Genomic DNA, 14,759 nt, shown 5'->3' on the forward strand with positions numbered 1-14,759 from the left:
CTTATAATATCAAGGCATACATTTTATTCTCTGAAAGGAGAGATGCAAACAATTGAGGCTACATGGATACATTTATTAGGTAGACCTTAACGACATTAGCTAAAACTACATTTATTAGCTACATAGTGAAGTATATTCAGGCCTACTGCTAGACTACAACTCAAAGCCATAACTTCATTGTGTGTATGTGTGTGTGTGAACATGGCCGTGGTGCATGTCTATCCACACTAACTACCTAGCAGCCAGGCGTAGAGGCGTCTGTTGAGGGACATGTCTCTGCGGAGCAGCGTGAGGGAAGCAGCAGACACCACTCTGATAGTGTCCTCCCTAGTCATAGGAATACTGCCTTGGGTTGGGTCCTGAGGTAATAACAGGGACAGTTACACGAGGCACAGGGAAAGGGGAGAGGATGAAGATAGAGAGGCAAAGAAGGCAAAGAAGGAAGAGTTGGAAGAGGAGATGAAAGAGGATTAAGGGAAGAGCAGAACAGAGTATATAAGGAGGAGGAGGTGAGGTGGAAGAGGAGAGGAGGAGGTGAGAAGGAGGTGAGACAGAGGAGAAAAAGGAATAGGAGGTGGTGATGGTGGAGGAAGAGGAGGTAAACCTCTAACCTCTGAGAAAAACATTGACGCTTGCAAGGACACAGTGACTGAGTTCATCGGGAAGTGTACAGGGGATGTTATTCCAATGGTGACCTTTAAAACATTTACATTTAAGTCATTTAGCAGACGCTCTTATCCAGAGCGACTTACAAATTGGTGCATTCACCTTATGACATCCAGTAGAATAGTCACTTTAAAATAGTGCATCTAAATCTTAAAGGGGGGTGAGAAGGATTACTTATCCTATCCTAGGTATTCCTTAAAGAGGTGGGGTTTCAGGTGTCTCCGGAAGGTGGTGATTGACTCCGCTGTCCTGGCGTCGTGAGGAGTTTGTTCCACCATTGGGGGCCAGAGCAGCGAACAGTTTTGACTGGGCTGAGCGGGAACTGTACTTCCTCAGTGGTAGGGAGGCGAGCAGGCCAGAGGTGGATGAACGCAGTGCCCTTGTTTGGGTGTAGGGCCTGATCAGAGCCTGGAGGTACTGAGGTGCCGTTCCCCTCACAGCTCCGTAGGCAAGCACCATGGTCTTGTAGTGGATGCGAGCTTCAACTGAAAGCCAGTGGAGAGAGCGGAGGAGCGGGGTGACGTGAGAGAACTTGGGAAGGTTGAACACCAGACGGGCTGCGGCGTTCTGGATGAGTTGTAGGGGTTTAATTGCAGTAATCCAGACGGGAGATGACAAGTGCCTGGATTAGGACCTGCGCCGCTTCCTGTGGTACTCTGCGGATGTTGTAGAGCATGAACCTACAGGAACGGGCCACCGCCTTGATGTTAGTTGAGAACGACAGGGTGTTGTCCAGGATCACGCCAAGGTTCTTAGCGCTCTGGGAGGAGGACACAATGGAGTTGTCAACCGTGATGGCGAGATCATGGAGCGGGCAGTCCTTCCCGGGAGGAAGAGCAACTCCGTCTTGCCGAGGTTCAGCTTGAGGTGGTGATCCGTCATCCACACTGATATGTCTGCCAGACATGCAGAGATGCGATTCGCCACCTGGTCATCAGAAGGGGGAAAGGAGAAGATTAATTGTGTGTCGTCTGCATAGCAATGATAGGAGAGACCATGTGAGGTTATGACAGAGCCAAGTGACTTGGTGTATAGCGAGAATAGGAGAGGGCCTAGAACAGAGCCTGGGGGACACCAGTGGTGAGAGCGCGTGGTGAGGAGACAGATTCTCGCCACGCCACCTGGTAGGAGCGACCTGTCAGGTAGGACGCAATCCAAGCGTGGGCCGCGCCGGAGATGCCCAACTCGGAGAGGGTGGAGAGGAGGATCTGATGGTTCACAGTATCGAAGGCAGCCGATAGGTCTAGAAGGATGAGAGCAGAGGAGAGAGAGTTAGCTTTAGCGGTGCGGAGCGCCTCCGTGATACAGAGAAGAGCAGTCTCAGTTGAATGACTAGTCTTGAAACCTGACTGATTTGGATCAAGAAGGTCATTCAGAGAGAGAGCGGGAGAGCTGGCCAAGGACGGCACGTTCAAGCTTTTGGAGAGAAAAGAAAGAAGGGATACTGGTCTGTAGTTGTTGACATCGGAGGGATTGAGTGTAGGTTTTTTCAGAAGGGTGCAACTCTCGCTCTCTTGAGGACGGAAGGGACGTAGCCAGTGGTCAGGGATGAGTTGATGAGCGAGGTGAGGTAAGGGGAGGAGGTCTCCGGAAATGGTCTGGAGAGAGAGGAGGGCATAGGGTCAAGCGGGCAGGTTGTTGGGCGGCCGGCCGTCACAAGGCGAGATTTCATCTGGAGAGAGAGGGGAGAAAGAGGTCAGAGCACAGGGTAGGGCAGTGTGAGCAGAACCAGCGGTGCCGTTTGACTTAGCAAATGAGGATCGGATGTCGTGACCTTCTTTTCAAAATGGTTGACTGAAGTCATCTGCAGAGAGGGAGGAGGGGGGAGGGGGAGGAGGATTCAGGAGTGAGGAGAAGGTGGCAAAGAGCTTCCCTAGGGTTAGAGGCAGATGCTTGGAATTTAGAGTGGTAGAAAATGGCTTTAGCAGCAAAGACAGAGGAGGAAAATGTAGAGAGGAGGGAGTGAAAGGATGCCAGGTCCGCAGGGAGGCGAGTTTTCCTCCATTTCCGGCTCAGCTGCCCGGAGCCCTGTTCTGTGAGCTCGCAATGAGTTCGAGCCACGGGGCGGGAGGGGAGGACCGCGCCGGCCTGGAGGATAGGGGACATAGAGAGTCAAAGGATGCAGAAAGGGAGAGAGGAGGGTTGAGGAGGCAGAATCAGGAGATAGGTTGGAGAAGGTATGAGCAGAGGAAGAGATGATAGGATGGAAGAAGAGTAGCGGGGGAGAGGGAGCGAAGGTTGGGACGGCGCAATACCATCCGAGTAGGGGCAGTGTGGGAGGTGTTAGATGAGAGCGAGAGGGAAAAGGATACAAGGTAGTGGTCGGAGACTTGGAGGGGAGTTGCAATGAGGTTAGTGGAAGAACAGCATCTAATAAAGATGAGGTCGAGCGTATTGCCTGCCTTGTGAGTAGGGGGGGAAGGTGAGAGGGTGAGGTCAAAAGAGGAGAGGAGTGGAAAGAAGGAGGCAGAGAGGAATGAGTCAAAGGTAGACGTGGGGAGGTTAAAGTCGCCCAGCACTGTGAGAGGTGAGCCGTCCTCAGGAAAGGAGCTTATCAAGGTATCAAGCTCATTGATGAACTCTCAGAGGGAACCTGGAGGGCGATAAATGATAAGGATGTTAAGCTTGAAAGGGCTGGTAACTGTGACAGCATGGAATTCAAAGGAGGCGATAGACAGATGGGTGAGGAGAAAGAGAGAATGACCACTTGGGAGAGATGAGGATCCCGGTGCCACCACCCCGCTGACCAGAAGCTCTCGGGGTGTGCGAGAACACGTGGGCGGACGAAGAGAGAGCAGTAGGAGTAGCAGTGTTGTCTGTGGTGATCCATGTTTCCGTCAGTGCCAAGAAGTCGAGGGACTGGAGGAGGCATAGGCTGAGATGAACTCTGCCTTGTTGGCCGCAGATCGGCAGTTCCAGAGGCTACCGGAGACCTGGAACTCCACGTGGGTCGTGCGCGCTGGGACCACCAGATTAGGGTGGCGCGGCCACGCGGTGTGGAGCGTTTGTATGGTCTGTGCAGAGAGGAGAGAACAGGGATAGACAGACACATAGTTGACAGGCTACAGAAGAGGCTACGCTAATGCAAAGGAGATTGGAATGACAAGTGGACTACACGTCTCGAATGTTCAGAAAGTTAAGCTTACGTAGCAAGAATCTTATTGACTAAAATGATTAAAATGATACAGTACTGCTGAAGTAGGCTAGCTGGCAGTAGCTGCGTTGTTGACACTACACTAATCAAGTCGTTCCGTTGAGTGTAATAGTTTCTGCAGTGCTGCTATTCGGGGGCTAGCTGGCTAGCTAGCAGTGTTGTTTACGTTACGTTGCGTTAAGAGAACGACAATAGCTGGCTAGCTAACCTAGAAAATCGGTCCTACCCAAACCAGAAACCGTGGATAGATAGCAGCATTTGCACAAAACTGAAAGCGAACCACCGCATTTAACCATGGCATGGTGACTGGGAATATACAAAGTGTAGTTATTCGTTCCGTAATGCAAACAAACATGCAAAATGTCAGTACAGTGGCAAAGTGGAGTCGCAATTCAGTGGCACAGACAAGACTTATGTGGCAGGGTTTACAGACAATCACGGACTACAAAGCGAAAACCAGCCACGTAGCGGACACAGACGTCTTGCTCCCAGACAAGCTAAACACCTTCTTTGCCCTCTTTGAGGAGAACACAGTGCCACCGAAGCGGCCGGCTCCCAAGGACTGTGGGCTCTCGTTCTCCGTGGCCGACGTGAGTAAGACATTTAATAAACGTGATAACCCTCGCAAGGCTGCCGGCCCAGACGGCATCCCTAGCCGCGTCCTAAGAGCATGTGCAGACCAGCTAGCTGTAGTGTTTACTGACATATTCAATCTCTCCCTATAAAAGTCTGCTGTCCCCACTTGCTTCAAGATGTCTACCATTGTTCATGTACCCAACAAAGCAAAGGTAACTGAACTAAATGACTATCGCCCTGTAGCACTCACTTCTGTCATCATGAACCTCTACCTTACCTGACACCCTAGACCCTCGTCAATTTGCATACCGCCCCAATAGATCCACAGACGATGCAATTTCCATTGTGCTGCACACTGCCCTATCCCATCTGGACAAGAGGAATACCTACGTCAGAATGCTGTTGATTGACTATAGCTCAGCCTTCAACACCATAGTACCCTCCAAGCTCATCGTTAAGCTCAGGGCACTGTGTCTGAACCCCGCCGTATGCAACTTGGTACTGGACATCCAGAAGGGCTGCCTCCAGGTGGCGAAGGTAGGTAGGAAACAACAACTCCACTTCGCTGATCATCAACACAGGGGCACCACATGGGTGCGTGCTCAGCCCATTCCTGTACTCCCTGTTCACCCATAACTGCATGGCCATTCACACCTCCAACTCAATCATCAAGTTTTCAGTCGACACAACAGTAGTAGTTACCAACAATGACGAGACAGCCTACAGGGAGGAAGAGAGGGACCTGGCAGAGTGGGGCCAGGAAAATAACCTCTCACTCAACGTCTACAAAACCAAGAAACTGATCGTGGACTTCAGGAAACAGCATGCCCCTATCCACATCGACGGGACAGCAATCGAGAAGGTGGAAAGCTTCAAGTTCCTCGGTGTACACATCACCCACAATCTGAAATGGTCCACCCACACGCAGACAGTGTTGTGAAGGCGCAACAGTGCCTCTTCAACCTCAGGAGGCTGAAGAAATTCGGCTTGGCCCCTAAAACCCTCACAAACTTTTACAGATGCACAATTGAGAGCATCCTGTTGGGCTGTATCACCGCCTGGTAAGTCAACTGCACCACCCAACCACAGAGCTCTCCAGAGGGTGGTACTGTCTGCCCAACGCATCACCGGGGGCACACTGCCTGCCCTCCAGGACACCTACAGCAGCTGATGTCACAGGTAGGCCAAAAAGATCGTCAAGGACATCAACCACCCGGGCCGTGGCCTGTTCACCCTGCTACCATCAAGAAGGCGAGGTCAGTACAGGTACATCAAAGCTGGGACCGAGAGACAAAAAAACAGCTTCTATCTCAAGGCCATCAGACTGTTAAATAGCCATCACAAGCCAGGTCCCACCCGGCTACTCATCCCTACAACCTTACGAGAGTGCTGCCCTATATACATTGAATCACTGGCCACTTTAAATAATAGAAGACTATTCACTTAAATAATGTTTACATACTGCTTTACGCATATCATACAGTGGCAAGAAGAAGTATGTGAACCCTTTGGAATTACCTGGATTTCTGCATAGATTTGTCATAAAATGTGATCTGATCTTCATCTAAGTCACAGCAACAGACAAACACAGTCGGCTTAAACTAATAACGCACAAACAATTATACGTTTTCATGACTTTATTGAACAGACTGTGTAAACATTCATAGTGCAGAGTGGAAAAACTACATGAACCCTTGGATTTAATAACTGGTTGACCCTCCTTTTTGCAACAATAACCTCAATCAAATATGTTCTGTCGTTGCGGATCAGACATGCACAACGGTCAGGAGGAATTTTGGAAAAATCCTCTTTACAAAACTGTATCAGTTCAGCAATATTATTGGGATGTCTGGTGTGAACCGGTTTTTTGAGGTCATACCACAGCATCTCAAATCGGTTTGAGGTCAGGAACCTGACTTGGCTACTCCAGAAGGCGTATTTTCGTCTGTTGAAGCCATTCTGTTGTTGATTTACTTCTGTGTTTTTTTTGTCGTTGTCCTGTTGCATCACCCAACTTCTGTTGAGCTTCAATTGGTGGAGAGATAGCCTAACATTCTCCTGCAAAATGTCTTGATAAACTTGGGAATTAATTTTTCCGTTGATGATAGCAAACTGTCCAGACCCTGAACAAAGCAGCCCCAAATCACGATGCTCCCTCCACAATAACATTTGCTAAATATGTGTATGTGACCAATAAAATTGTATTTTAACGTGACTTACCAGGCAGGTGGCCAAGGAGAAGAAGAAGAGCAGGATCTCCAGCATGTTCCTCTGCACCAGAACATTTGAGTCCTGCAGAGACAGACACAACGCCTTCACCTGGGAGAGAGAGCGAAAGAGAGACAGAGAGACAGACAGACAGGTTATCCAACATGGCCAACACAACCCTACACTCGCTCACACTAACACACAATAACTCACCACCAGGCGGTTGTCATAGCCCAGCATGCGTGTTTGCTGGTGCGGGGGGGTTAAGCGGTCAAAGTGTGTGACGATGAAGAGAGAGGCGGGCAGCCGGACTAGAGGGCTGACCAACACACTGCCCCACAGAGCCCCATAGAACACCTGCTGGCCCACCAACATAGACAGTCTCAGTAGCAATGCATCCGTCCTGGAGAGTGGGGAGAGGGGGAAGAGGATTCGTAATATCATGAAATTATCTATGCAAAAGAAAATACACTGAGTGGGCCTCCCGGGTGGCGCAGTGGTTAAGGGCGCTGTGCCACCAGAGACTCTGGGTTCGCGCCCAGGCTCTGCCGTAACCGGACGCGACCGGGAGGTCCGTGGGGCGACGCACAATTGGCCTAGTGTCGTCCGGGTTAGGGAGGGTTTGGCCAGTAGGGATATCCTTGTCTCATCGCGCACCAGCGACTCCTGTGGCGGGCCGGGCGCAGTGGGCGCCCGTACCAGGTGCACGGTGTTTCCGGGTTGGATGCGAGCTGTGTTTAGAAGCAGTGCGGCTTGGTTGGGTTGTGTATCGGAGGACGCATGACTTCAACCTTCGTCTCTCCCGAGCCCGTACGGGAGTTGTAGCGATGAGACAAAACAATTGGATACCACAAAATTGGGGAGAAAAAGGGGTAAAACAACAACAAAAGAAAATACACTGAATGTACAAAACATTAGGAACACCTAATATTAAGTTGCACTCCTTTTTCCGTCAGAATAGCCTCAATTCATCGAGGCATGGATTCTACAAGGTGTCGAAAGCATTCCACAGGGATGCTGGCCCATGTTGACTCCAATGCTTCCCACAGTTGTGTCAAGTTGGCTGCATGTCCTTTGGTCCATTCTTTATGTTGAGCGTGGAAAACCCAGCAGTGTTGCAGTTCTCAAACTGGTGCACCTGGCAACTAATACCCCGTTCTCAACTAATACCCCGTTCTCAACTAATACCCCGTTCAAAGGCACTTCAATCTTTTGTCTTGCCCATTCACCCTTAATGGCACACATACACAATCCATGTCTCAATTGTGTCAAGGCTTTCCTCTTCATCTACACTGATTAAAGTGGAATTAACAAGTGACATCAATAAGGGAGCATAGCTTTTACCTGTTTTGTACACTCAGTGTATATTGCAATATATATTGCAATTTTGCAGGTGTGTGTGCGTGTGCGTACCTGTCATAAACCTCAGCCCCCTCCTCCAGGCCAGGCAGTAGTCCAGTGATGAAGGCCTGTAGGCTGGGCAGTAGGGCCCTCTGTAGGGGGAGGTAGTAGCGCTCATACAGCGTCAACAGGGCTGGCTTCACTGCCATTGCAGCATGGCCCAGCAACGGGAACAGCCCCGAGCTAACACACACACAAAGATGGAGATCAATACAACACATGAACTCACACACACATCAGTACAGGAGAATGAATGTCTTTTTTTACACCTTTAATTAACTAGGCAAGTCAGTTAAGAACACATTCTTATTTTCAATGACGGCCTAGGAATGGTGGGTTAACTGCCTTGTTCAGGGGCAGAACGACAGATTGTTACCTTGTCAGCTCGGGGATTCAATCTCGCAACCTTTACAGTTAATTAGTCAACGCTCTAACCACCTGCCTCTCATTGCACTCCACGAGGAGCCTGCCTGTTACGCGAATGCAGTAAGAAGCCAAGGTAAGTTTCTAGCTAGCATTAAACTTCTTATAAACAATCAATCAATCAATCATAATCACTAGTTAACTACACATGGTTGATGATATTACATCAGTACAGGAGAACACAATCCATTAACACATGGACAGGTCAATAGGCCTACAACACCTCAGGACAGACAATACAGACGGACGGACACATCCTATGGGTTAGCATGAGTCCTACACCTGTAGATGAAGAGGTCCTTGGCCAGCCATTTGGTGCCGATGATCTTGAAGATGACCTCATAGGTCTCCAGGGCTTTGATGTGCACTCCGCTGGGCAGGGCCGGGTGCAGACACTGGGCCAGACGCTTCCCAATGATTAGCCTCTTGGGCAGCAGAGAGTAGCGCAGGTTACTCTGCAGGGCCTGGGGAGGGAGGATTAGAGAAAGGGAGAGCAGTGATGAAGGGGGGTAACTACCTGGTACCAAATGGTGCTTGTGGTGGTAGTTAGTGGTGTGTGTTGTAATGAATACCAAAGAAAAAAAACAATTCATGGGTAATTATTGTGTATCTAATATGTCAATTGTCTGGGCTATTGACAAAAAAATAGGTCATGCAGTACTGACACTGTCAACATAACCAAATAGATGAGTAGGAACTGGAAGTGTTGCTTTGTTTACATGACAGATTAAAGTGGCCTGAAGGGATCCTCACTCATTCTCACATAGCCCCTAGACACACACAGATCAACACAAACTGGCATTCTACCATAACACTCTGAAGCAAACATCCTTCTTGCTAAATGTGTCACAAGCAGTGACCTACTAGTGTCCAAAGTCCCCTAGGGTGGAGCAAGAGACAGAGTTAGGCCATGTATTCTGGGTAGAGGTCGACCGATTATGATTTTTCAATGCCGATACCGATTATTGGAGGTCCAAAAAAGCCGATACCGATTAAAATCGGCCAATTTTTATTTCTTTATTTGTAATGACAATTACAAGAAATCTGAAGGAACACCCATTTTAACTTAATATAATACATCAATAAAATCAATTTAGCCTCAAGTTAATAATGAAACATGTTCAATTTGGTTTAAATAACGCAAAACCAAAGTGTTGGAGAAGAAAGTAAAAGTGCAATATGTGATATGTAAGAAAGCTAACGTTTCAGAACATGAGACCATATGAAAGCCGGTGGTTCATTTTAACATGATATTCCCAGGTAAGACATTTTAGGTTGTAGTTATTATAGGAATTATAGGCCTATTTCTCTCTATACCATTTGTATTTCATTAACCTTTGACTATTGGATGTTCTTATAGGCACTTTAGTATTGCCAGTGTAACAGTATAGCTTCCGTCCCTCTCCTCGCTCCTCCCTGGGCTCAAACCAGCAACAACGACGACAGCCACCATCGAAGCAGCGTTACCCATGCAGAGCAAGGGGAACAATTACTAGAAGGCTCAGAGCGAGTGACGTTTGAAACACTATTAGCGCGTGCTAACTAGCTAACCATTTAACTTTGGTTACACCAGCCTCATATCGGGAGTTGATAGGCTTGAAGTCATAAACAGCACAATGCTTGACGCACAACGAAGAGCTGCTGGCAAAACGCACAAAAGTGCTGTTTGTGCCTGCTTCTGCCTACCACTGCTCAGTAAGATACTTAGTTACTTGTATGCTTGTATGCACAGTCAGATTATATGCAACGCAGGACACGCTAGATAATATCTAGTATTATCATCAACCAGCAGTGATTATGATCGATTGATTTTTATAAGATACGTTTAATGCTAGCTAGCAACTTACCTTGGCTTACTGCATTCGCGTAACAGGCAGTCTCCTTGTGGAGTGCAACGAGAGAGAGGCAGGTCATTATTGCGTTGGACTAGTAAACTGTAAGGTTGCAAGATTGGATCCCCCGAGCTGTCGTTCTGCCCCTGAACAAGGCAGTTAACCTACCGTTCCTAGGCCGTCATTGAAAGTCAGAATGTGTTCTTTTTTTTTAACCTTTATTTAACCAGGCAAGTCAGTTAAGAACATATTCTTATTTTCAATGACGGCCTGGGAACAGTGGGTTAACTGCCTGTTCAGGGGCAGAACGACAGATGTACCTTGTCAGCTCGGGGGTTTGAACTCGCAACCTTCCGGCTCTAACCACTAGGCTACGCTGCCGCCCCCTTAACTGACTTGCCTAGTTAAATCAAAAGGTATTAACTATATATATACATATATACATTTAGAAAATGTAAAAATCTGCAAATGGCGCCCAAAAATACAGATTTCCGATTGTTATGAAAACTTGAAATCGGCCCAAATTAAATCGGCCATTCTGATGAATCGGTTGACCTCTAATTCTGGGCTACTGCACGAGAAATGTTAAACTGAGTGCCTGCAAAAGCAATCAATACACTCTGTATGATAGGTCAATGAGAATTTGAATAAAGTGTTGTCTTCTAACAGCTTTAATAGTTAGAAGCAAATACATTATCAAGTAAAAAGGTATAGACTATCATCCTCTCCATTGAATGATCGTGGGCTAAGTGAATGAACACTGATGTAGGAGCTAGATCCAGACAGAACCAGACCCAACCATGGCAACACCAGCAGGACAGACAAGTGACTGCAGGTAGTGACTGGGCCCAGAGCCAGAGAGCCACTCAAAAACAGAAAGTACAATACACTGACCAAGAGCCCAATAACATGGCTAACTCGTCAATGTTAAAGAATAAGCAGTTAGCTTCTACTCTGTAAGGTAATGAATACACTCAGAAAATGGCACCATCGATTTGGTCAGTCACTCTCACTCAGATATCAGAGTCTATTGACATACAGGTGCGTCAATCTAAATAACATAATACAAAAATCTCCATCAAAATCAGTCAGTTTAAGCTGGAGATATCTATGGCGGCCTTCCACATATACACACAATATTATATATTTTTTACACCTTTATTGAACTAGGCAAGTCAGTTAAGAACATTCTTATTTTCATTGACGGTCTAGGAACGGTGGGTTAACTGCATCGTTCAGGGGCAGAACGACAGATTTGACCTTGTCAGCTCGGGGATTCAATTTTGCAACCTTACAGTTAACTAGTCCAGCGCTCTAACCACCTGCCTCTCTTTGCACTCCACGAGGAGCCTGCCTATTACGCGAATGCAGTAAGAAGCCAAGGTAAGTTGCTAGCTAGCATTAAACTTATCTTATAAAAAACAATCAATCATAATCACTAGTTAACTACACATGGTTGATGATATTACTAGTTTATCTAGAGTGTCCTGCTTTGCATATAATCGACGCGGTGCACATTCGAGGAAAAAGGACTGTCGTTGCTCCAACATGTACCTAACCATAAACATCAATGCCTTTCTTAAAATCAATACACAAGTATATATTTTTTAAACCTGCATATTTAGTTAATATTGCCTGCTAACATGATTTTAGTTTAACTGGTAAATTGTGTCACTTCTCTTGCAACAGAGTCAGGGTATATGCAGCAGTTTGGGCCGCCTGGCTCGTTGCGAACTGTGTGAAGACTATTTCTTCCTAACAAAGACAGCCAACTTCGCCAAACGGGGGATGATTTAACAAAAGCGCATTTACGAAAAAAGCACAATCGTTGCACGACTGTACCTAACCATAAACACCAATTCCTTTCTTAAAATCAATACACAGAAGTATATATTTTTAAACCTGCATATTTACTTAAAATAAATCCAGGTTACCAGGTGAAATTGTGTCACTTCTCTTGCGTTCATTGCACGCAGAGTCAGGGTATATGCAACAGTTTGCGCAGCCTGGCTCGTTGCGAACTAATTTGCCAGAATTTTACGTAATTATGACATAACATTGAAGGTTGTACAATGTAACAGCAATATTTAGACTTAGGGATGCCACCCGTTAGACAAAATACGGAACGGTTCCGTATTTCACTGAAATAATAAACGCTTTGCATTCGAAATGATAGTTTCCAGATTTGACCATATTAATGACCAAAGGCTCGTATTTCTGTGTGTTATTATGTTATAATTAAGTCTATGATTTGATATTTGATAGAGCAGTCTGACTGAGCGATGGTAGGCAGCAGCAGGCTTGTACATCCAATAGTCAAAGGTTAATGAAATACAAATGGTATAGAGAGAAATAGTCCTATAAATACTATATTAACTACAACCTAAAACCTCTTTCCTGGGAATATTGAATTCTCATCTTAAAAGGAACCACCAGCTTTCATATGTTCTCATGTTCTGAGCAAGGAACTTACATGGCACATATTTCACTTTTACTTTCTTCTCCAACACTTTGTTTTGGCATTATTTAAACCAAATTGAACATGTTTCATTATTTATTTGAGGCTAAATAGATTTTGTATGTATTATATTAAGTTAAAATAAGTGTTCATTCAGTATTGTTGTAATTGTCAATATTACAAATAAATAAAAAATCAATATGGCCGATTAATCGGTTTCGGCTTTTTTGGTCCTCCAATAAATCGGTATCGGTATTGAAAAATCATAATCGGTCGACCTCTAGTCTCTACGACCCCCACAAGCCCCAAGGGAGTCGTCAGAAGTCAGTACTGACAATGTGCCAACTTATGTTTGTGGAAAGGGGAGATTCTCATGAACATGATGGTGTTCTCCGTTTTGCTCTAAGACTCGTCTGAAGGTAACCGATAGCGGAGAAAAAAGAATGGTATGGAGGTAGTTTTGTGCCTACCCAGAAAAAGGGGTTAAATATGGGTTCAAAAATATATATATTTATAGGACAGACACTTCAAACCCTTATTCCTTATTAATCTTTTTTTGACAATTTTGGTCTGCCTGGTGACATCACATTCATGAGCTTGGGTCCCAGGAAAACACTGAACTTCTTATTTTGGTCCCAGGCTGAAAAAGTTTAAGAACCCCTGGTCTAGAGTGGCTTCATGTCTGAATATATTGTACCAGCCATGTCAACCGTACCTTGTTGAGTTTACCCAGAGAGGAGATGAGATCGGCCCATTCACTGGATGACTCAAAGTTCCGCAGGGCCTTCTCGATGACTGCCGCGTAACTACGGTAACGGTAGTCATTCTGCAACTCCTGCTCCTCGGGATCCATAATGCTTGACTCACGTCCCAGCATGCTCAGCGTGTGTCTGAGGAAAGGGGGAGGAGAACGGGAAACAGAGAGAAGAGGGGGCGACAGAACAGATATTTGTTGTCAGACATCAATCCCTACATCAGGGTCATGTCCACAAGGCTCAAATTGGAAGAAAACAGAGTGAAAAGTGGAGCCTGGTACTAGCCTACATGTACCTGAAATAGATTTGTTTTTATAGGGTGTCCCCTAATGAACACAACCCACATTTCTGTTTGTAACATTGAGCTATGTTGCAGAGGGTTTTCTCCTGCACACACAAATTGATATGGTCACAGTGACACATGCGGTCACACACGCGCGCGCGCGCGCGTGTGCACGTGTGTGTGTGTGTGTGTGTGTGTGTGTGTGTGCGCACACACACACACACACACACACACACACACACACACACACACACACACACACACACACACACACACACACACACACACACACACACACACACACACACACACACACACACACACACACACACACACAGGAATCACAATGAGCTCATTCATGATTGGGTCTGCTCTGTGCTGGTCTGCCTGACCTGGCTTGAATTCTGAAAATAGTCAGACAACTGGAACAGTTAGACAACTGGAATTTAGGACACAGGGCGACTGATTCCTGTTGAACACATCTACACATGCTCCCAGAGGAACAAACATCAGTGCCCCTGTCTCAGCGTAGAAGTGCTGATCTAGGATGAGTTTTACCTTTTAAAGACAGAATCCGCAGTAGGGGGAAACATCGCCACTTGCAGCCACACCACCATTGTTATTGTTTTTGTTGCCGAGCTGAGGAGCATCGAGTAGAATGGTAAAACAAATTATATCCAGTTCTCTTCTATCACGCGTGGCTGTTTCACCATTAAGGATCAATAAGACGGGAGCACACTTACTCAGATGATTTGTCACATGCGTAGAATACAACAGTGAAATCGTTACTTACAAGCCCTTAACCAACACAGTTAAGAAAAATCTGTGTTAAGTAAAAAATAAGAAATAAAAGTAACAAATAATTAAAGAGCAACAGTAAAATAACAGAGTCAATGTGCGGGGGCACCGGTTAGTCGAGGTAATATGTACATGTAGGTAGAGTGCGGTAGCAGAGTGAACTGTCTATGACTAGGGTGGCTCGAGTCTGAGAATTTTTAGGGCC

The 14,759-nt window shown here is 46.4% G+C and overlaps 1 protein-coding gene across 1 annotated transcript in view; it reads right to left on the bottom strand.

Moving 5' to 3' along the window:
* Window positions 1-14,759, bottom strand: part of LOC118366793 (protein dopey-2-like) — a 54,810-nt gene that overhangs the window by 24,008 nt on the left and 16,043 nt on the right. The window contains exons 2-7 of the mRNA XM_035749472.2: window positions 13,434-13,608; window positions 8,711-8,892; window positions 8,018-8,188; window positions 6,818-7,007; window positions 6,617-6,715; window positions 236-359 (exon numbers count right to left, since the gene is read on the bottom strand). Of these exons, the coding sequence (XP_035605365.2) occupies window positions 236-359; window positions 6,617-6,715; window positions 6,818-7,007; window positions 8,018-8,188; window positions 8,711-8,892; window positions 13,434-13,595 (928 nt within the window). The 5' untranslated portion in view covers window positions 13,596-13,608. The remainder of the gene's footprint in view (window positions 1-235; window positions 360-6,616; window positions 6,716-6,817; window positions 7,008-8,017; window positions 8,189-8,710; window positions 8,893-13,433; window positions 13,609-14,759) is intronic.

The sequence above is a fragment of the Oncorhynchus keta genome, chromosome 34 (genome assembly GCF_023373465.1).
Source record: "Oncorhynchus keta strain PuntledgeMale-10-30-2019 chromosome 34, Oket_V2, whole genome shotgun sequence".
NCBI lineage: Eukaryota > Metazoa > Chordata > Actinopteri > Salmoniformes > Salmonidae > Oncorhynchus > Oncorhynchus keta.